The sequence below is a fragment of the Camelus bactrianus genome, chromosome 4 (assembly GCF_048773025.1).
Source record: "Camelus bactrianus isolate YW-2024 breed Bactrian camel chromosome 4, ASM4877302v1, whole genome shotgun sequence".
Lineage (NCBI taxonomy): Eukaryota > Metazoa > Chordata > Mammalia > Artiodactyla > Camelidae > Camelus > Camelus bactrianus.
In genome coordinates, this window is record NC_133542.1 from 89,844,540 (window position 1) to 89,866,748 (window position 22,209).

At 41.0% G+C, this 22,209-nt stretch overlaps 1 protein-coding gene and 1 pseudogene across 4 annotated transcripts in view; one reads left to right on the forward strand and one right to left on the reverse strand.

Annotated features, from left to right (window-relative positions):
* The window catches only part of FRMD3 (FERM domain containing 3), a 296,579-nt gene that overhangs the window by 180,822 nt on the left and 93,548 nt on the right, over positions 1-22,209 (forward strand). For 3 of the 4 annotated variants that reach the window (XM_074363128.1, XM_010967414.3, XM_074363127.1), the window contains 2 exons: positions 562-604; positions 22,088-22,166. In XM_074363128.1, coding sequence (XP_074219229.1) covers positions 598-604; positions 22,088-22,166 — 86 coding nt within the window. In that variant the 5' untranslated portion in view covers positions 562-597. The remainder of the gene's footprint in view (positions 1-561; positions 605-22,087; positions 22,167-22,209) is intronic. The other variant, XM_074363129.1, reaches the window with a different exon arrangement.
* Positions 2,981-3,753, reverse strand: LOC105078775 (NADH dehydrogenase [ubiquinone] flavoprotein 2, mitochondrial-like; annotated as a pseudogene).

The following is a 22,209-nucleotide window of genomic DNA, read 5'->3' on the forward strand; positions in this document are numbered from 1 at the left end:
TTTGTTTTGCATTGGAGCTGATTTTTCTTCTTGGTGGCCTCAGGCCTCTGAAATAAGATATTTAAAACAAGTTTTTCCTCCTACTGTGAAAGGAGAATTGCCTGTGTGTGACGGGGCTGATGCTGGCTTGGCCCCCTGTTAACCTGAAAAGATGCTACCTGGACTGTGACTCTTAGAGGTCATAGATGTCAAAGTCTTCAGCCATCTGTGGCTTGCCCAGAGCAATGGAGCTCAAAGAATCACTTAGGAGCCGACTAGAGCCATTAGAACATCCCACTTAAGTGCATGCTGTCTCCCTTGTCCTTCTCTCCTAGCAACTGTGTGACTCAAACACAACTCAGAACGTGTTAATTCTCTGTAATTTGTACCCTGGCCTGTGGTATTATTATTGCCCAATTGTTCCTGTTTATCTTCAGAGGGTGGAACCCTGGGGAATATCTGTGGGGAACCGAGGCTGTGCTTAGGAAAAAGCGTATCTTTATTAAATTCCCTTTAGTTATTAAGTATGCATCTTATGGTCCTGTCATTTGACCCACAATCTCTGCTTTTTTTTCTCCCCAGCACTGGCTTGAACCTAACAAGTCCATCTCCAAGCAAATGAAATGTAAGTTCCCTTTTGCTATGAAATGTACAAAGATAGACTCTATTTTTTTTTATTTTTTAAACAAAGTTTCTCCTGCCCAGGGAAGAAATGGACGGAGGTGAAGCCCTGGGGGTGGGGCTGCTGCCTCCCAGTGAAAGGCTGTGTAGCTTCCTCTCTCTTATTTGCCGGCCTTGGTCCTCCCTGCAGTCACTATTCCTATAGCTGCTTGTGTATTCCCCCACGCCCCACCATCTTACCCTCATATTTCATGTTTGAACAGGTGCCTTGGTGCCTGGTTCCTTTTGATTGTGGGGGTTGCTAGTAAATGGTGCAGGGTGGGAGGTACGGTCATCAGGGGCAGGTGCGGTGATGAGAGAAGCAGGTGTATTTTGAAACTGAAATCTTGCTGGTGACTTTACTGAAGATGGCATCATTCTTTTCCACCTCTCAAGCACTCTAGTATATTTTTTCTGGGTAATTATTTTCAAGTGCTAGTATTCTGAACAGCCTTTTTTTTTTTTTTCCTCCTGGTGAGCTCTCTACAATATGGAAATCTGGTCATCCACTTGGGGCATTGTGAGGAGGGCACTGACTGGTAGTCCTGGGTGGCATGACATTTTGCCCTGGCCTCCCATGCCAAACTATAGTCAACTCGCTTTTATTTATGGTTTGGAGGAGAGCTTCTGAAATGCGCCCCAGAAAGTCACTGCCTGCCCTGAAATCCATTTATCCCTTTATGTCAACTTTCCCAGGGTTGTCAAATGTGGGCAATAAATCAGTTTCTCATCAGAGATCAGGTTAGCACATATTATGTCACTTGTCATCATTCAAGGGTTTTTTTTTTCTTTTTTAAATATGAAGAAATTATTCTGGGCAAGATTTTTAGGTGCGGGGGAAGGAGAAACTGAACGTGGATGGCAAACTAGTAACCACCATATTTATTCCCTGACTCTCTTCTTTTTCCCTCTGTTCCTCTCCCTTTTTCTCTCTCTGTCCTCCCTCATGCCTCTCTCTGTCTGTCCCTTCCCATCCTTGTCCCATCTCTCAAGAGCACACCCTATCTAGCCAGTGCAGGAAAGACAGCCAGCTGGGTTGTTCTGGGGCAGGCTAACACCCAGGGCTGCTGTGGACCATGGGGGCTGCAGGGAGGGGACAGGAAAGATGTATGAGGTGCAGACAGGGACAGCAGTGCACATGGCAAGTTCAGAGAGGTCAGGCTCTTGGGGTGAGGCTGGAATAGAGTCGGGGTGAGCATCCAGGAAGATGTAGCAGAGGGCAGAGGTATCCGGAAGCTCTGCATACAGTGACGTGCGGGATAATGAGAATGAACTAACTCGTCTGAGGAGAAAAACAGTGGATGCCTGGCTTTTATCCCTTAACTACAAAATTTTGATGTTTTTGTTTATATATTTTAAAATATTTAGATACTTTTCCAGTCAACTTATTTATAGTAAATGGTTCTTTGACCTTGACTCTTAAATGTCATGAAATATTTTCCTGAGGCCACACACGTTTTTGAAATACAACTTTTATCGCTGAAGTATGATGTATACATTTCAACACTTAATAGAAGAGAAAATTTTTAATTTGTGAAGAATTTTCTCCTTAAGAGCTTTGTGTCGACAATTGGTAAATCTGAACAACCAACTCAAAAATATTCTGTTTTGTAAAAGTGGTTTAAAGAAACATGGCTACTGATCAGTTTCATTCTAATGACAAATAGAATCTGAATCTGGAAAAAAGTGTGTAAAATTCAATTTCTAAACCAGACATGGTGATTCACTGATTCTAGGAACTGGCAAGGGTCTTACCTGTCACCCAGTCCTCTGTTGGATTGTTCAGGACATTAGGGAATAAAAAATGATACAATTCTTCTCCAGATACAAACCTAGTTTCGTTGTGGATGGTGTCTCTTAGTATCAAGAATTTCTTGTGTTCTTGTGCATATGTCCTGGAAATATTAACCATAGCGTAAACTCGAAAAAAATCTAAGCTAGGGCTTATAGATTGTTAACCCAGAGAAACTGGGTCCAACCCTTGAGACTCATCCATGGATTTATCAACAGGATTTGCAGAATCCCAGGCAGCGTCCTCCTTGGCTGTGGGTGTGCTTTTGTGTTCCGACTGTCTCTGAGTGGGCAGTGAGAGTGTGATTCCTGGGAGGAAGAGTTTCCTCTATTTCCATCTCACCCACCTGTGATCACCAACTTTCAGATCCTTTGCCCTGATTTTATTAACATCCCTCTGACTATGGGCATCCCCAGGGTTGGCAGCTGTTCTGTTGTTAATCAGCTGTTCTGATTAACAAACTCTGTACAAAGACATTATTATATGTTACTAGTATTTTTTTTTTTTGCAGATAGAAGATTCATATTTTATTTCTCCAGTGACATATTTACAGTTGAATATAAATTAAAGGCCTGCTTGTGCACCAAAGGCAGGTCCTTTAGGTGGTTCAGTCAGAGAGGTAAGACTTCCAGCTGGCTCATAAGAGGAGCATTCTCTCCTTGGCCCAGGTTTTGGGATTTTGCCAGCCTTGAGTTCATCAATAATTTCTTCAATATCCTTTGGTGTCAGATCCTCATAGTAGTTGTCATTTATTTGAACCACCAGTGTGTTTACACAGGCCCCTAAACATTCCACTTCTGCAAGAGTGAAGAATTTGTCAGGTGTAGTCTCCCCAACCTTTACCCCAAGCTTTTTCTGAATGGCTTCCAGTATGCTGTCAGAGTTTCAGAGCATGCAAGGGGCGGTAGTGCGGACTTGAATGTGGTACGTTCCCACTGGCTTCCGATTATACATTGTATAAGAAGTTGCTACTTCATAGACTCTCATTGGAGGTACTTGGGAAATTTCTGCAACCTTGTTCGTGGCAGAGATGGGCAGCCATCCATTCTGTCTCTGGGCTAAATCCAGCACTGGAAGCATAGCTGCTGCTTTATGCCCTTCTGGATAGTTGTTTGTTTGTTTGTTTACAATTGCCTCTATCCTCTTACAGTTTTCTGGTGTGGAATCAAATGGGGTATCTGGGTTATTCTCAGGCGTATCTCTGTGCACAGATAAGCCTCCTCCAGCTCCCTTTTGCACAGCAGTCATGCAAATTTCTTATGTCTTCCCCACTGGGCGGTGAGGCCCGCCACCCAGGCCTGGAGCATCGCGGAGACAAACATGGTGGGCCGAACTCTGTTACGATTATTTTTAAAAAGAGTTTTTCAATAACATCATGTTTGTGGTTTTTCTGACAGTTTAGAAAAGTTAAAATGAAAACCAAAACTATTTCCTTTCTCTTTTCCCTTATATCTCCATGCTGACTCCAAAGGAATAACTACTGTTAACAATATTTTATACCTCCTTCTGGGAGTTTTTATGTATATATAAGCTCCCCCAGCATATATAAGGCCTTTTATAAACAAAAATGAGACCAGTCTCTCTATATTATTCTTTCACCTTGTTATTTTTCCTTAATTTTAAGAAAATTGAAGGAACTTTAAGAAATTTTAAGAAATTAAACTTTTAAGAAACTTAACTTTTAAGAAATTTTAAGAAACCTTTTTTCTCCCAATATCACTGATTGATGATTGGCCTCATTTTACAAATGATTTTCTGACGGTTAATCATATGCCTCCCTGTAATTTACTTATTTATAGATATCAACATTGTTTCTAATCTTTTCTTATTATAAATTATGCTGCAGTAAACATGCCTATACGAATATTCTTACATCTTGTGCAAGTACATCTGTACCAGAAGTTCCTAGGAGTGGGATTGTTTGATCAAAAAATGTACACACTTTATATTTCCTTGCGATAAATATCCATCCAAGAGCTTATAGTAATTTATTCCACTCATGTTACAGGAGAGTTGTTTCCCTGAAATCTTGTTGAAAATAGGTATGATCAAACTTATTTTTATGGTGACCTCAAGTTTGTCAAGGAAGAGAAATATTTCATTGAAAACCTAATTAATTGGACAGTTACTTAATTTTAAATTTTAAAGTTGAGAAACTTCTTAAAGTCTTTCTTCTCCTTTGAACTTAGGAGCTACTTTAAATTTTATTTTTAAATGAAGATATAGTAAAATTGACCTAATTTCGTTGTAAAGTGCTATGAATTTTAACACACAGATAGGCTTGTGTAACCACCACCGCAGTCAGAATACAGCAGACGTTACCCCCAAAACCTCCCTTGTGCCGTTCCTGTGTAGCCACACTCCCTCCCCTCACCACCACCAACCACTGTCTGTTCTCTGTCAATATAGTTTGTATCTTTTGGGAATGCCAGATATATTAAGTCATACAGCTTGTAATCTTTTGAAACTGGTTTCTTTATCTCAGCGTTAATAAGTCTGAGATTCATCCAACCTGCTATGTTTATCAATATATGATAAACCATGAGAATAAAAGTTGGTCTTTGAAAAGGTCAAGAAAGTTGATAAACTTCTAGCAATGCTGATGAGGGAAAAAAGAGAAAACACAGATTACCAATATCAGGAATCAAAAAGGGGCTGTCACCACAGACCCCACAGAACAAGTCTAGGTACTTAAGGCAGCTTAGATGAAATGGACCAAATCCTCAAAAACCATGAATTACCAAAACGCACCCAATATGAAATACACAACTTGAGTGATTTTACAATTTCTTAAGATACTAGGTTTAAAGCCTTCCAGAAAGGAAATCTTCAGCCCACTCACTGCCATTGTTGGGGCTGCCGGGACCCCCCATCCGGTTTCTCAGGCCTTAACGAGGGGCTTCTCTTGGAGCTCCTAAGTCTGTGCTGATGCCCAGGTGCCTCTGAGTTCTGTCCCGGGGACACCGGAGGGGGAAATGTGGTGCACTTGACACGGGTTCACTGGTGCAGTGAATTCTTGTCTTTGTTTCCAATCTGCCTGCTACTACTTACGTTTCAGGGACCTTAAATAGCTGCTGCGCATGTTTGTCCAGGTTTTATAGCTGCATTCAATGAGAGAGTCAGGGTGGGGTGCAATTAATGCATCCTACCCGGAACTGAAACGTTAAAGTCAGCTTTTAATCATTCCTTGTCTATTAGATAAAAATGAAGAAAAGCTGCATGATTTGCACGGGAAGTACTGAGGGACCATCTTTCTCATTTCCCTCTTCCATCATTGCATAGCCATAGGGACAAATGCCGACTGAGCTGGTGATTTTTTTTTCTTTCTTTCAAAAATATTCAGATAATAGATTGCCTGCAAACAAAGTGTTAAATGAAGTGCCTATTTTGAACGTTTGGTTTTCAGAATCCTTGCTTTCCAGGTAGGAATGATGCTCTGTAATACACACCGACTCTTCCCACTTCAGATCTATAGCTGATAGCCTTGTCCGCATGACTGTGGAATGTAGCCCGATGTGTACACATGTAGAGGTACACATCAAAAGGGCAAAAGGTACACGTCCTATAGGATCCATGTAACCCCATAAATTATGTTAGCATCTAAAGGTTTTAAAAAGTTGCATGCTATGACTCAGAGGTATGGAAATGTAACATTATTTCCCTGTGATTGAATTCTACTTGTGAGCCTTAATTTCTTTTGTGGGTGAAAAGTCTAATCTTGCCACTTCAGGGTAACTGAGGATCTGCCAGTTTAGAATTTGATTTCTTTCACCAAATTACTCAATGAATTCATAATTTAAACATAGTCACTTGAAGGTGCATACCCTGTGTTGGAGTATTTTTTTCCTTCTTCCCCATCCCCAGAATGACATCATGAGGCAGGGGACGCTTACTTACCATCCATCGTGGTGGCGATGGTGACACCTCTCTTCCACACAGTCATCTGAGTCCCGAAGGACTCGTGTGTCTTATGTGATGTGGCCTTGGGTTGCTGGCATCCTTCCCCACTGTATCCTCTCTGGATGTAACTGATACCCCCTGGCCTTTGAGTGGCATGTGCTGCTGAGATCTGTGGTTCCCGCCATGGTCTTGACCTGCAAGTCTATAGACTCTGCCCGTTTAGGGTCCTCACTCCGTGTCTCGTTCACTGGTTGCCTCTCAGCACTTCTGGAGTCACCACTGAGACAGGCAGAAACTGCTCAGCCTCTTCCATGCCACGCTTCAGCCTCAGGGACACTTGGCACCCTTGGGCATCGAGTACAGTAGCCATATCTTGGCAGTTGTAAATAGCGCTGCAGTGAACATGGGGTGCGTGTGTCTTTTCCAGTTGGTGATATTTTCTTTGGATAAATACCCAGAAGTGGAATTGCTGAATCATATAGTAGTTGTATTTTTAACTTTTTGAGGAACCTGAATACTGTTTTCCATAAGTGCTGCATCAATTAACATTCTCACCAATAGAACACAACTCGGTACTTAGAGTAAGCAGGCTCGCTCTCTGCTTAAACACACCATGCGGCTGTTTCTTCAGTGTGATCCAAAGTTCCAAACAGAACACTTCCCCTAAACTGCTCTGGGATTTCTTTGTCTCCCCAACAGCTCACTCTGTTCAGCCAAGCCTAGGGTGCTGAGGGCCGCTGAATTCCTTCTCAGAGCTCCAGAGAGCGTCTTAAACTTGGTTTTGTCCTCTCTGGATCTCCAAGCTCTCCACCTGCCTTCCTTCCCCACCCCTTCCCCACAACTAATAATGGTTTTTGCCCTTGGATAAGATTAATGTCCTCATACAGTAGCTTTGTTATACACAAGCAGTAACTGTTTGTCAAATGTAATGAAAAAGAAGTGCTGTTATTTACAATAGCAATAACAAGAAAAGACATAAATTTCTTCTAAGTAAGTGTGTAAGATCAATATAAGTATCACTGAAATTTTGCTGTGGAGTCACTGTAGAGTTGATAAAAAGCACTCAAATAGAGACTTCTCATGTTTCTGGTTAATATTAATACAATCAATTTGTCACAAATTAATACATACATTCAATAATTTTTAAGTCAAAATTTCAGTGAGGTTCTCTATGGTGTTTAACAAATTGCTTCTAAGGCTCTTTTGCACAAGAAAATGCTCAAAACTAGCCAATAAATATGTAAACAAGAACAATGATGGAGTCCCTGTTCTATTAGTTAGCAAATCAAGGCCTATGAGCTACCGTAATTAAAAGAGGCCTCGTGATAGACTCATAGATTAATTATAGATTAATTAGGATAGACTCAGGGATAGGAAAAGACTCAGAACAGAAAAAAATCCCATTATTTATGGAAATATGGATTATAATAAAGATTGTGTTTCATATCAGAGCAGAAAGATGATTCAAGGCATAATTTTAGGGTTGCCTTTTCACTTGGGAAAAAAATAACATAAAGCCATACTTCACATCATACATGGGATTAATTCCAAATGAATTCAAAAGCCCAATATATTTAACAATCTATAGACATGTAGGTAATGTGAATGAAAAATACTGCCTGCCATATCAGTAAAACCACTGCCCCAATGGTGAGCCGGGGGAATTCAGGATGGGGACAAGCAGATGGCTCACTGCTAAGTCCACAGCCTCTGCAGCTGTCCCCAGCGGTGCCCCCTGAGGGGACTCAGGATGGGCAGCACAGGGTAGCTAAGGTGCAGATCAAAGGAATCATTTCAATGAGCCCAGACTCTTGCATCTTCCCATACATAGAAGAGCCGTAAATTCCTTAACTTGAGATGTCTGATTTTCTTTAATTAACAGCAGTCTGTTGATGTTCTGACTACCTGGTCTTTGTTTCAAAAACTCCTGTAAATCCTGCCTCTTCGGAGCAGTTTTTCAGAGCGATCTGAGAGGCAGCCTCCTGGGCTTTAGTCTTCAGAAACGTCCGTTGAATAAAACATAACTCAGTTTTAGATTGTACATTTTTTTCAGTCGACAGTAAAAATTTAGGGGTATTTATATTCATTTTTCAGTAATACATTTTTTTGGCCTTGTTAGAGTTATACACTAAGCGATTTGCTTTTAATGGATAATTGAAAAAAATTGATATTTCAGTCACTGAGCATCAAAGCTAATCTTGTGCTCAATGGAAAAAATATAGAATGGAAGTTATAATTTTTCTCTCAATATGCTTAACTTTATGTTTATTCATTAATGAGCTATATGCATACATTATGATTAAAATGCTAGGTTAAAAATAATAAATAATATTTATTGAATGAAACTTGAATGAATAAAGTCAATTCTGTTTTTTTAAGAGATGATTCAGAGTGCAGTTCAGCCAACATATTCATTTAACAAAAAAATTTTTTAACCTTTTGATTCATGCACCGATTTCTCCCATCCCCCACCTCTAGCAACCACCAGCCTGTTTTCTGTATCTATTCTTACCTACTTTTTTTTATATTCCACATTTAAGAGAGATCATATGACTTTCTCTAACTTACATCACTTAGCATAATGCCCTTGAGGTCCATCCATGTTATCTCAAGTGGCAAGGGTTCATTCTTTTTAACGGCCAAATAATATTCCACTGTGTGGAATATATATACTTACACACACACACACACACACACACATACACACACACACACATACACACACACACACACACACACACACACACACACAACACTTTCTTTATCCATTCATCCACTGATAAACACTTAGGTTGTTTTCATATCTTGGCAATTGTAAATAGTGCTGCAGTGAACATGGGGGTGCACGTATCTTTTCGAGTTAGTGTTTTTGTTTTCTTTGGATAAATATCCAGCAGTGAAGTTGCTGGATCATATAGTAGTTCTACTTTTAATTTTTTGAGGAACCTAAACACTGTTTTCCATAGTGGCTGCATCAAATAACATTCTCACCAACAATGCACAAGGGTTCCCTTTTCTCCACATCCTTCCCAACACTTGCTGTTGTCTTTTTGGCTGTGAGGTGATATCTCATTGTGGTTTTGATTATCTTTTCCCTGGTGATTAGTGATATTGAGCATCTTTTCATGTGTCTGTTGTCCATCTGTATGTCTTCTTTGGAAAAATGTCTACTCAGATTTTCTGCCCATTTTTTTAAGTGGGTTTTTTTTTTTTTTTTTTGCTGTTGTTGTTTTGTTCTGTTTTGCTATTGAGTTGTGTGAGTTCTTTATATATTCTGGATATTAACCCCTTATCAGATATATGATTTGCAGATATTTTCTTTCATTACGTAGATTGCCTTTCTATGTTGTTGATGGTTTGCTGGGCAGAATCTTTTTAGTTCAGGATAGTCCCACTTGTTTGTTTTTGCTTTTGTTGCTTTTCCTTTTGCCATCAGATTCAAAAAATTATTGCCAAGGCCTATTCAAGGAGCTTACATCCTATATTTTCTTCTAGGAGCTTTATGGTTCTACATTCAAGTCTTTAATCAATTTCAAGTTGATTTTTGTGTGTGATGTAAAATAGCGGTTTGGTTTCATTCTTCCACACGTGGCAAGAGAATTCCCAGCATCGCTTATTGAAGAGACTCCCTTTCCCACTTGTATATTCTTGGCTCCTTTGTCAAAACTGTGTATGGATGGGTTTATTTCTGGGCTGTCTCTTCTGTTCCATTGATACATGGGTCTATTTTTATGTCAATACCATACTTTTTAAATTATTATAGCTTTGTAATAGAGTTTTTAAAAAGGGAGCATGATGCTTCCAGCTTTGCTCTTCTTTCTCAAGATTGTTTTGGCTATTTGGCTATTTCGAGGTTCCATACAAATTTTAGGATTAATCATTTTCTGAGAAAAATGCCATTGGAATTTTGATAGGGATTACATTGAACCTGGAGATTGCTTTGGGTTATATGGGCATTTTAACAATATTAATTCTTTCAATCCTTGAGTACAAAATAGCTTTCCATTTAGTTGTGTCACCTTCGATTTCTTTAACGTCATGTAGTTTACATTATACAGGCCTTTCACCTCCTTGGTTAAATTTATTCCTAGGTACTTTATTCTTTTTGATGTAATTGTAAATGGTATTGTTATCTTAATATCTGCTTCTGATAGTTTGTTATTAGTGTATAGAAATACAACAGATTTTTCTGTGTTGATTTTTGTGTCCTGCAACGTTACTGAATTTGTTCATTAGTTCTAATAGTCTTTTGGATTTGCTATATGTAGTATGATGTCAGCTGCAGAGAATGACAGTTGTACTTCTTCCTTTCCAATTTGGATGCCTTTTGTTTTTCTTGCCTAATTAGGGAGGTAGGACTTCCAATACTATGTTGAATAAAAGTGACAAGCGTGAGCATCTTCGTCTTGTTCCTGATCTTAGAGAAAACGCTTGTAGGTTTTCACTGTTGAGTATGTTAGCTGTGGGCTTGTCATAAATGGCCTTTATTATGTTGAGATGTGTTCCCTTTTTACCCACTTGGTTGAGTTTTTATCATAAATGGATGTTGAACTTTGTCAAATCCTTTTCCTGCATTTATTGAGATGGTCATATAATTTTTATCCTTTGTTTTGCTTATGTTGGTGTATCATATGAGAGGTATTTTTGTAACTGTGGAGTTAAACAGGGTTTCCTAAGGAAAACATCAAACCCGGAAATAACAAAGCAAAGTACTAACAAAGTTGTACAAAAATCAAACATTTGTCCTAGAATAGTTGGTTTGCTCACTGCAAAGAGTAGATTCTCAGTAAATATTTGTTGAATGAATGCCTATAATGTGAATTATAAACAAATTAAAATAAAAGCAAAATAATGAGAACATTTGCCAAATATATAAAAAGTAGTAATATGCAGAATATATGAAGTGTGATGATACAAACTCAAAGATAAATCACTCAGTAGAAAAATGTGAAAAAAAAACCACACAGGAGTAAAAATAAATGACTGATAAACTCATAAACAGATGCTCAACATCATTAGTGACAAGGAAAATGCAAATTAAAATAAGATATTTTGTTTATTATACTGAGAAAATGATAAATATTGATGACATCCAGTTGATGAGGATAAGGGTAACACTTCTGGTGGGAATATATAAACTGGTAAAGCCATTAGGGAGGGAAATTTGGCTGTGTCTTTCAAGATTAAAAATGCCTGTGTCTTTTGATCGAACAACATCATTTCTATGAATCTACTGAAAACAAAATTTATTCCAGCACAGGTATATATTATGCAAGGGTGTCCATTGTAGCATTGCTTATAACACTGAGAATTGGAAGCAGTAAAAAGCCTAACAATTTTGGCAAAGTTAAGTAAATTATGTGGAGTGCATGCAGTCATTTAAAGGAATGAGGCAAGCATATATTAACATCAAAAGTTTTATTAGCTATAATATTGTAGAGCTTAAAAAGCAAGTGAGATAACACATAAAGAATGATCCATTTATATGAAAATAAAAAGATTATTTTATATGAATATGCAAGTGCACAGAAGAAGCACTAAAAAGATGTATATTAACAGTGGTTGCCTCTGGGGAAGAGAATGAGGTAGACAGAAGTGAGGTCCTCACATTTTTTATTACATACAATTATTTTTTATTCAGATCTTTTATAGTGAATATATATTCATATACCACTTGGTAATAAAAAAGAGAAAATAAACAAAAGGAAAGAAGCTTTATGTAAAAGTCAAGAGGGAAATATAGAAAGGAAGAAAGGAATCAAAGTGCATTATGCATTAAGCATGTACCACAGAAATAGAGACCTGGATGAAAGAAAGCGCACTTAGTCTTCTAAAGAGTCTCTCTGCTTAAGCCTGGCTGGTGCCTGATGAGCCCAGCAGGGTGGTTAAGATCTTACTCTTGCTCTATGTATCAGGCACTGTGCTGCTGCGAGGCACGGAGAAGGGATGGGGTTCTTGGAAATGCCCTCTGCATGCAGATCAGGGTGGGGAGGACCCGCACCCTCTGCTTAACACATGGATTTGGCTCAGCCGTAAGAGCAACGTTAAGTCAAATTGCTGGCTGTTGTCTTTGGTGCTCCCTCCCCAAAGTTACCATGGCCTTCCATGGAAGCCTGAGATGGTGTGTAATTTGTGTCTCTGGGGATGTTTGTGAAACTTTGTGTTTAGGTAGCTTTCCTTAGCTTTCCAGCACCCCCTGGGGCTCTAATGAATAGCTCCCTTGCTGCCAAATGATTTTGTCAGTAGGGAGACTATCTTCCTCTGTAGCACAGACCAGAGAGTCCCAGGAGCATAGACTTTGCTCTGGTGTCAGAAACAGAACAGCCACAGGTCCCACACCCATTCATGGGGCCAGTTTGGATGCCTGATTCCCAAACCTGTTCTTTCATTTAGTCCCTTTGCTGAGTGGATTAGTTCCTAAGGCTGCTATAACAAACCACCATACACTGGGTGGCTTAAAACAGTAGACATTTATTCTGTCACAGTTCTGGAGGCTGGAGTCTGAAATCAAGGCATCAGCAGGTTCATGCTCCCTCTGAAGGCGCTTCCAGCCCTTGCTGGTTGCTGGCCCTCCTTGGCATTCCTCTCTTGGCTTGTAGCTGCATCACTCCAGCCTCTGCCTCCATCTTTACATCGCCTTCTCTCCATGCTTCTCTGTGTCAGTGTCCACGCTTCCCTCTCCTTTCTCTTATAAAGATATCAGTCATTGGAGTTAGGGCTCGCTCTAACCCGGTATGACCTCATCTTAACTTAATTAGATCTTCAAAGACCCTGTTTCCAAAAAATGTCACATTCTGAGGTTTCAGGTGGATATGAAATTTGGGGGGGCACTACCCAGCCCACTGCACTGAGCACCCCAACTTATACCTCCCACACCCTTCGGCATTTCTAGTTGCTTTTGGGGTGACCTTCATGCTTTTGTTTTGTGGCTTGTTTTTTCTTCTTTGTGTATGTGGGTTTTTGGTTTTTGTATTTTTTTTGTTTGTTTTTGTTTTTTGCGTAACTTGATCTTATGCTTCTGACAGTAAAGCATCACACATTTTCCTTCTCCAAACACCTGTAGTGACAGTCACCCCATCTCTAGACCTATTGGTCTAGACCAATGCCCGCTGTCTTCATGCATATATCTAATGAGATCCCCAGTACTTAGTTTAGAAGATTTCTGTCCTTGGTCCATGGCTAACTACAAGGCCGTGCATGTAATCTGTTCATAGTAAATGCTTGTTGACTAGAATCACCACGTTCCTCTTGGGGTGCAGGCAGAAGAACTTAAACTGCCATGTTCTTTTAAAACAAAGCAAAACAGACACGTTGTAACTGACTATACTTCAATAAAAATATTTTTAAAAATCTAAAAAATAAAATAAAAAATACCGGAATAAAACAAAACAAAAACAAAAACAAAGCAAAACACACATGGCTGAACAAAACCCGTTGCATAAATCAAATGTATAACGTTAAGTCCCCAACTGCTGTAATTTAGTTTTGGCTGATTTTGCTCTTTCCAGTTTTCTTCTTTCCAAAGCTTCTTTCCAGCTTTGGGAGCAGGTTTCTTTTATTCTAGTTGTAGCTCAGTAGGTTTGGCCAAGTATCTCTTTTTCTCCCAGGTTCTATTGTTTCATCCAAAATTTCCTTTTTGGATCCTTCTCTCAGAAAGTCTATGCAGTTCGGGCCTATAAATAATTCCCACATTGTGCTCTTTATTTTCCAACATGGAAAGAAATGATGATAACAAAAGTAATGAATGACCAAAAAAACCTTAATTTATAATGTGCAGTTCTAAATGGTGTGGACATTTGATAAGCCACGGATTTCTAACTTTTAACCTGATACTTATGGTGTGGTTCGTGGTGACGTTGATGTCATTTGATTGGGTACAACGGTGGGCTCCCTGTGGGAAAGAGGGAATGTGGCCGGAGTGGTGGAGAAAGCAGAGGAAAAGGAGCATCCTCCTGCAGAAGCCCTTATATTACCGGGCAGATACTTGTAGCGCTTCCTTCTTCCTCTGGATGCACCCACGTTGTTCCATAACAGGTCACATCATTCAAAACTACATGTGTGTTAGCAGCATAATTGTCTGAGTGGAAACCGTAATAGACCAAGAGATTCCGTGCTTGGCATATGGGTAGTAGAGGGGATTCAAAAGTGGGTCCACCAGATTAGGAAAGCTTTATTCATATCTATTTCCCTCTGCTTGGAAATGCTTCATTTTTGAATGCAATTTTATAGTAAAAAAAAAAAAATCTCAGCACCAAGTTACATAAATAGTTGCATCCAGCTGTTATTATTATTATTAATTGAATTACACCAACCAACATGACTCCTGAGGGGCCAGTTAGTTACACATTGCAGCAAGCAGGCATCTTCAGTTCCATGTTCTCTTGCCTTCAGTTGCATGTACTTCTGCTAACTTTTTTTTTTTTTTTTTTGGCTGAAATTCTCAGTTCACTGCTCCCTAGTCCCAGCCAGCAAAGTTCTTCTCTAGAAGCAGAACTTCCAAGTATCTCTTCATATATGCACCTATTTCAGTGAGTCTCTCACCCTTTGAACTAGGATACAGGGTTTAGGTCAAGTTGAAGGGCTCTGCCTCATGCACGTGGGTTTCTTCTTCAACCTCTAGAATAATAATAACTCCTATGAGTGATTACAGCCCATAGGCAGCCTGCTGGGTGCTCCTTACGACTAATTCATTTTATCCTCATCATGGTCTCTACATCAGGGGTCAGTAAATTATGGCCCCTGGGCGAAACCCCGTCTGCCATCTGGTTCTGTGTGGCTGCAAGCTGGAGATAGGTTTCATATTTTTAAATGATTGGGGAAAAAAAGAAAGCAGACAGTTAATATTTTATGACATAGGAAGAGTATATGAAATTCAGATTTCAGTGCTTTGTTGGAATACATCATGCCATTTGTTTATGTCTTTGTCTGTGGTTGCTTTCGCGCTACAAGAGCTTCGGGGAGTAGTTGAGACAGCAATCTTGAGTCCACAGAGTAAACAATCTTTACTCTCTGGGCTTTTACAGAGAAATTATGCAGGTTCCTACTTGAGGTGGCTGGTTCCATGATTATCCTCATTTTACAGATGAAGAAATGGAAGCTGAGAGTTTTACGTTTGGCCAGAGCCATTTGTCCAAGGGGAGAACTTGGGATTAGGCATGTTGGCTATCACAGTCCCTGTTAGAGCTTCTCCTGAGCAGCCAAGGCAGTTGGAGAATTCCAAGAACAAGTATTCGTGAGGTAGTGGCTTAGCCCTCCAGTCTCCCCTAAGAATTCTTAAGTGTGACTTCACTCAGTGGGTGTGCCTGTGTGTGATTAAAGCATGAGAGAGAGCTGTAACTGGAGGAGGATGAATTAAATAAAAAAAATTTTTTTAATCCCTGCTTTGGAAGTAGAGGAGATACATTGCCAGTAACATCTTGGAGGCTGCTGTTTGTCATCTTAGGAAAAGAGAGATGGAGATCATCCCTGTTGTTAATGATGATAGTAACAGTTGTCACTGAATGATACTCATCATTTCCAGCCAGAAAAGAGCAGTCGTTAAGTGAGCAGTTCTCTGTGGCTGGTTCGTTTGATCGTATCCCAAGAGCGGTAGTTCGTTGAATGAGTGAGTAATGCTTTGCCCTTTTGGCGCGCAGTGTCGTTTTGCGCATGTGCAGAAGGAGTGCGCGCTCCTGAGCTGTTTCATCACGGAGTTTCATCGCTGAGTCAGCAGCATCCCTGTGCACAGCGGAGTGTGGAATGTGTTCCTCAGCTCTCAGTCCAAAGCCCCCGGAAGGACCTGGGAGGGAGCGTTCATCTGGTTAGGAATAAAAAGGTGTCAGTCATACTGAACCCCAGACGCCTGCTTGGGGTCCTTTGGAAAGTAAGCCTCTTATTTGCAGGGTGATAGGAGTCTTTTCTGCAACCCCAAACCCTTTGCAATATTTCTCCAGAGTCTGAAAGTGTCACCTTTTTTTTTTTTTTTCCAATAGGATCCCAGAGGAGGGAGGCATAAGAGAGACACATTCCAGGCATAGGTATTGTCCTCACATCTGCTGGAGCCACGAGCTCTACGCTTTAACTGCTGTTAAAAGGAGTCTGGGGAAGTTTTTCATAGCTGTCAGCCAGCATGTGTATGAGAAAGGTCATGAGTTTATATGTATAGTCCCAAAGTTATGGTTTTTTGCTTTTCTGTTGTCTGTGATGATTAGAGGAAGACCATTGCATTTTAAGAAAAGATGCTGAGGGATGTTTCCTTAGACAAAAAAAAAAAAAAAATCCTATTTGTTTTTACAAAGATTTGAGGACCATTGTCGGTTAAAAATAGAAAGCCATTTTCTGTCATTTTCACTGGGAAGCCTGCTCCCCTGATCATTTCGTATCTCCATTTCTGGGCAAGGTCTCAAAGTGGAGATGAGGAAGCCTGTCTCTGCTTTGTAAACGGCTGTTCCTCTCCCCACGTTCGCACTGTTAACAAACCACCAAAATGATAATACCCCAGGATCTGCTAATGTAAAAAGGGGCCACTGAGCTGCCCCGCGGTGGTACCTGGCCTCCCCACCCCTCCTCTAGCAGGTAATAGAGGGCTGTGAGAGAGGAGCCTTGCTTTCCTAGGTGCAATTACATGCTCCTGGCAGTTTTTAAGTGAATTTTTGCATTTTTTTTCCCTTTTCTGCTACTCAGTGCTATTCTCATTTTTAGCACTTACATGGCTGAGTAAATGCTGATTTTCAGCTGTTGATTTGAACGCAGTTTCGTCTTCCCCATCTCCTCCCTCCTGTTTCCACCCTCCTCTTCTTTTCTTCTGGTGGGAGTGTTTACCTAAGTGTGAGCTTTTGTTTTGTTGGGATACTGTGCCGTGTGCACCTGCCAAGAGCCCAGTGGGTCTGTTTAAACACCTCCGGGGGGGTTGCCATGGCCCCCAGTGTTGTCCCCTCTTCCAGAGCAGGAAGCAGAGAAGTTAAGTGGCTCGTTCAAGGTCACTGTTGGAAGTCCCTTTCAAAGTTTGGGCACTGATCACCTGGGGGGTTTAGGGTTCCCACCACCCCATGTGCTGCTGTCACTGATGCTGGAGCCTTAGTACCGCAGTGGAAATGAACCATAGTGTCATCGACCAGGGGATGACCGTGCCGCCCAATCTGGTGAAGGCACTGGTGCCTGCTCGTGAGGCCACTGCTGGGGTAGGGCCCCCGAGCACAGTGTGGGCTTTGTTGCCTGCATGTTACCTCCGTGCCACATGGCTCCCGCTCCCACGTCAGGCATTTCCAACTCTAGTTCTGCGCCAAATGTTTGGCACAGGTCAGAGTCATCCTTTGCTTCATTCATTCCCCTTTCCCTGTAGCTTAAGAATAAGAAGATGTGGAAGCTGGAGTGAGCTGAGACACTTAGCTGTTTGGAGAAGGGGATAGGCTCATCTCCACAAGGGGATTTCAACCTTAGACACGTGCCAGGGAGGACGTGCCGGCGGTCAGGTGGGACCCGGGAAGGCTCCTTTTCCAGCATTTACACAGCAGCTGTGGGCGCACGCCCGTGCTCCACAGCCAGGCTTCTGACCCCAAACCAGTGCCAATACATATGGGGCGGGCGGGTTCTTTAATGATTTAAAAGTTTAAATAATTGTATTTCTCCCCTGGTTTAGTTTTCTAGAAGGTAGTAAAGAGAATTGCACTTGCCTGCATGGATTTGATTGCCTGGTGATAAGAAAAGGGAACAGAGGTGGGGGTGGTCTTCTCTCAGCCTTTAAATCCTTTATTCTTCTCCATAACATTTACGACCTTCTACTGTCCCATGTATGTCACTTATTTATTTTGATTTACCTTACTTTTGTGGGTTTACTCCGCTAGAATGTGTCCTCCATGAGGACAGAATTTTTTGTGTTTTCATCTAAACCTGTGCCTAGCACGTACTCAAAACAAATCTGTTGATTGAATTAATTAATCCTCCCTCTAGAAGTCACTGTTCTAACCTACTCCAGAGTCCCTGAATTTGTCCCAGATGTTGAAGAGCAGAGGTTGAGTTATAGGACGTGAGGTTTTCAAAATATAAATCCTAGAAATTGCTGTCGTGATTCAGACTTTGGACCTTCTAGGCCAGTATTCTGATGGGATGAATGTGATGGCGGGGCTTGGCTGTCCACCCTGACATCTCCCTCAAAGGCTGGGCATCATCATGCATTTGTTCAGCCAGACAGACGGAGAGACAATCTTTTATCAATAATTAGCTCTGGGGATAAAACCCGAACAAGACCGACAGGTCCAGACTCTCGTAAACCTTGTCATCCATAACTAGATGAACATTGGGGCAGGGGGAAATGATCTTTTCAGCCCGTTCCAACCCTGTGAAGAAGCATTCCTTAGCTTGACTACTGGCTGCATGATACAGTTTTGCATCTGGAGCCTTCAGTGAGTTCTTCAAGGAGAAGCCTGCTGCCACAGCAGCCTCTTCAGGCCCAGGCAGTGAGGCTGAGCTGCTTGTGGGCACCAGTCCCTGATGCTGCCCGTGGTTCATTTTGTCAAAATCATGTGCTCCTTTTAACCTACAGGAAAAGTTTTTCTCTTATGGGTGACATGGGATCAGTGATGCTGGATCAACATGAGAGAAAGACACAGCAGGGGTGTGTAGGATGGTAGAAGAAAATGGGTAGAAAGTCTCAGACTTGAAAGGTGCCACCACTTGCTTTTTCTGCTACCCGCTCTCATCCCTCTGATAAGGGGTCTGGTGGTGAGCATACCGCTGGTACTTGTATTAATTTCCTCCATGGTCACATCCTCGAAGATAGAGGGAGATGTCAGGAGCTCAGTGGCTGCTTCTGTGTGACTTAGCAACAGCATATATGAAAGGAATTATGGATGTTGGTCTATTGTAAACTCAGAGTGAATCAGCATTGAGTTGAGGCTGTTGAGAGGGAGCAACAGGCACGTCCAAGGGGAGGCCGGTGATGGTCCCCTCATGTGAGCAGCTGTGACCACCCCTGGGGCCCCGTGCTTGGCTTGAAGAAACACAGAGGAGACAAGAATACACCCAGGGTGAGGGCACTTGAAACTGTTTCATGTGAGGAGCAGTTAAAAGAACTGGGGATGTTTATTTTAGAGAAGACTCGGAAGGGCCGTGAGCACTGTCATCAACCGGTGGAAGGGCTGTCCCTGTGGGAGAAGCATTAGCTCATTCTGGAGCCTCGGGTCTTGGACAAGGATGACTGGGGTGGAAGGACTTCCTACAGTCAGGGGTATTGAAAGATGGCCGCCCGGGAAGCTGCCGCTGAGCCTCACTGCTTCATCCCTTAGGAAGAACGCAAATCCCCATTTGTATCTGGTGAGCTCAGGTATCTACTGAAGCCAGCCTAGGGCATGCAGGCAGATAAGCTGCCCAGATAGGAGACAAAATGACAGCTCTCACTGGGGTCTGCCTTCTGTGATCCTCCTTTCCTCTGTTTGCCTTCAATCAGCTGATTTTATTCCCCCAAATTCAAGTATTGGGAGCCTATATTAAAAATATATTTAATATTATATGAAATATATTATGATATATGAAATAAAAATACATGTATTTAATAATATATCCACAGATGTACATAGAATAGAATAGAATTGTTTGCATATTAAAATGTGGAAACAACCTGAATGATGATTAAAAAGGAATAGTGGAGTGAATTCTAGTGTATCATGTGAACGCTCAGGCAGTTATTACAGACAGTGAGTTAGAGCTTATCTACTGCCCTAGATGGATGGGCAGGGTATAGAGTTAAATGAGAAAAGCTGGAGAAACATATGCAGTATGATCTTATTTTGTGACATTCAATTATATTTAAAAATTCCTTACATATATAATCACGTTGGCATATATTTTGTATGAGGACGGCAAATGTGGGGAAGGATAGAGGTGAAGTGGTTACCAGTGGTGGGGAAGTTTGGGGTGAGGTGGGGACCCGAGGGACAGAAGGGGCAGGAATAGGGACCGAGTGAAGGGAAGTGAAAGGGGAAGGCTCGTGTCTCTGTCAGTCAGCCATCTATCTCCCTATCATCTGTCTGTCTGTCTGTCTGGCTTCATTGGTTGTGCTTCAGCATGTATCAATTTTGATGACTTTAATAGAGATAAGAAGAAAGAAAGGAGAAAAATCCTTTCTCTTTTAGGCTATTTTCATTTTTTTGCTCTGTTGTTCTTATAGAAACTGTCTCAGCTTTTCTATTAAGGACACTCCAGAAGTTTTATAATTAAAAAATATGTATACCATTAGTTTTAATCTTTTAGAGGTGATGATTTAAACAAATGAAAAGAAATCTGGGGAATGTGTAAAAATAAAAGATTTTGAGTCAAAACTGAGTTTCTAGATATTGTGAAAGATGAATGACAAGAATCTTTTGTATTTTTCTTCATTCTTTCTTTGCTGTGTAAGTGCCATTTTTTCCTAGTGCTCCAGAAAAATACTCCTTTTCTTAAATCTAAGGAACACAGGATCAGCTTGGGAGCACCCGACTGAGTTAAGAAATTTGCTAGTTTCTAGGGCAGAGGGTAGAGCATTGAATGGAGGGTTCTGACATCTGTGTGCGTTTGTACTTTTAATCCATTTTTTCTCTGTTGAGATATCCAGCAAAACGCTGCTGTGTTTCCCTGTGATTTGGATGCTTTCTTTCAAACTATTTTAAAGAATTGTCTTCTATATTAAATTATCCTTGTTACACACTTATGTTTGATGCAGATGGTCCTTTATACATAAAGAATTTGTCTACATATGGAATAGTCCCAGACGTTGTAGAATTGGCTGGTGATTGAACCCCTGCTTATTATGGAAGAGGATTTGAGGGAGAATAGGATGCTGTTTCATATTCACATTTGGATGTAGAGTCAGAACTGATCCCAAGCAGCCACAGTGACAAAAAGATGAATAAGTGGGAATGTCAGATCCGTAGAAATAATAATGGTAATCGTTGTATTTCTTTGATTTTAAGGTGCTTGTTTTACATACTAACTGAAATCTAAATGCATTGTTACCACACTTGTGTGCATTTATAAGGTTAATATTGCAAGTCAATAGCAGTAGTCTTGTAATTAAAGGGATCAGAAACCCCGAAGAACCCCCTTAGCTGGTTATTGGGCTCCGGATATTTTAATGCAATTAGAACATTCCAGAATCACGAACCTCAGCCAGAATTTCAGTCTGCATAGTGCTGTCTTGATTCAAAGCAGGAAGTTATAAAAAGTGTTTCTTTTCATGCAAACGACTGCCTCATTGATAACACTAAAATAATACTAAAATTATACAAAGGAGGATCTGTGCCTGGCTGACTCCATTTCTTAAATCTTGATCTGAGTTCAAAGGCACCATCATTTTGGGAAAGCTAGTCCTGTACAGTGACATTTTTCCACCTCACAGGCTAAAAAATATTTCACTGGGCCAACAACCTGAATGGTGCTCAGGAGCAATTTATCCATCAGAAGGGGGTGGGAGGAATCAGAGGAGAAAATGTTATTTGAAGCTGTGACCTAGAGAGAAGGAAGGAGGCAGGACATGGAAAGCCATGCTGACTGACACCTGCCTGTGTCCCGCGTTTGTTTTGGGCGTCTTGTTAAGCATTTCCATTTAGTTTCGCTGTCACCGTTTTCTCTGCTTTGTTTTCTTGGGCATAATACCTGTTCTTTCAGAACATCACCGTGCACCTGCCTCTCCCCGCTCCCCTCCCCCAGGCTAGGCTGCAAGGCTTCCTGGCTGACTCTCCTGTGTGTGTTTGAGTCCACGGTCTTTTGCTGCTCTTCTCATGCTTTTTCTTTATGATGTTTCAGCTCATCCACCATACACCATGTGCTTTAGAGTGAAATTCTACCCACACGAACCCCTGAAGATTAAAGAAGAGCTCACAAGGTATTTTTTGTTTGTTTGTATGTTTAATATGCACCTTGAACCA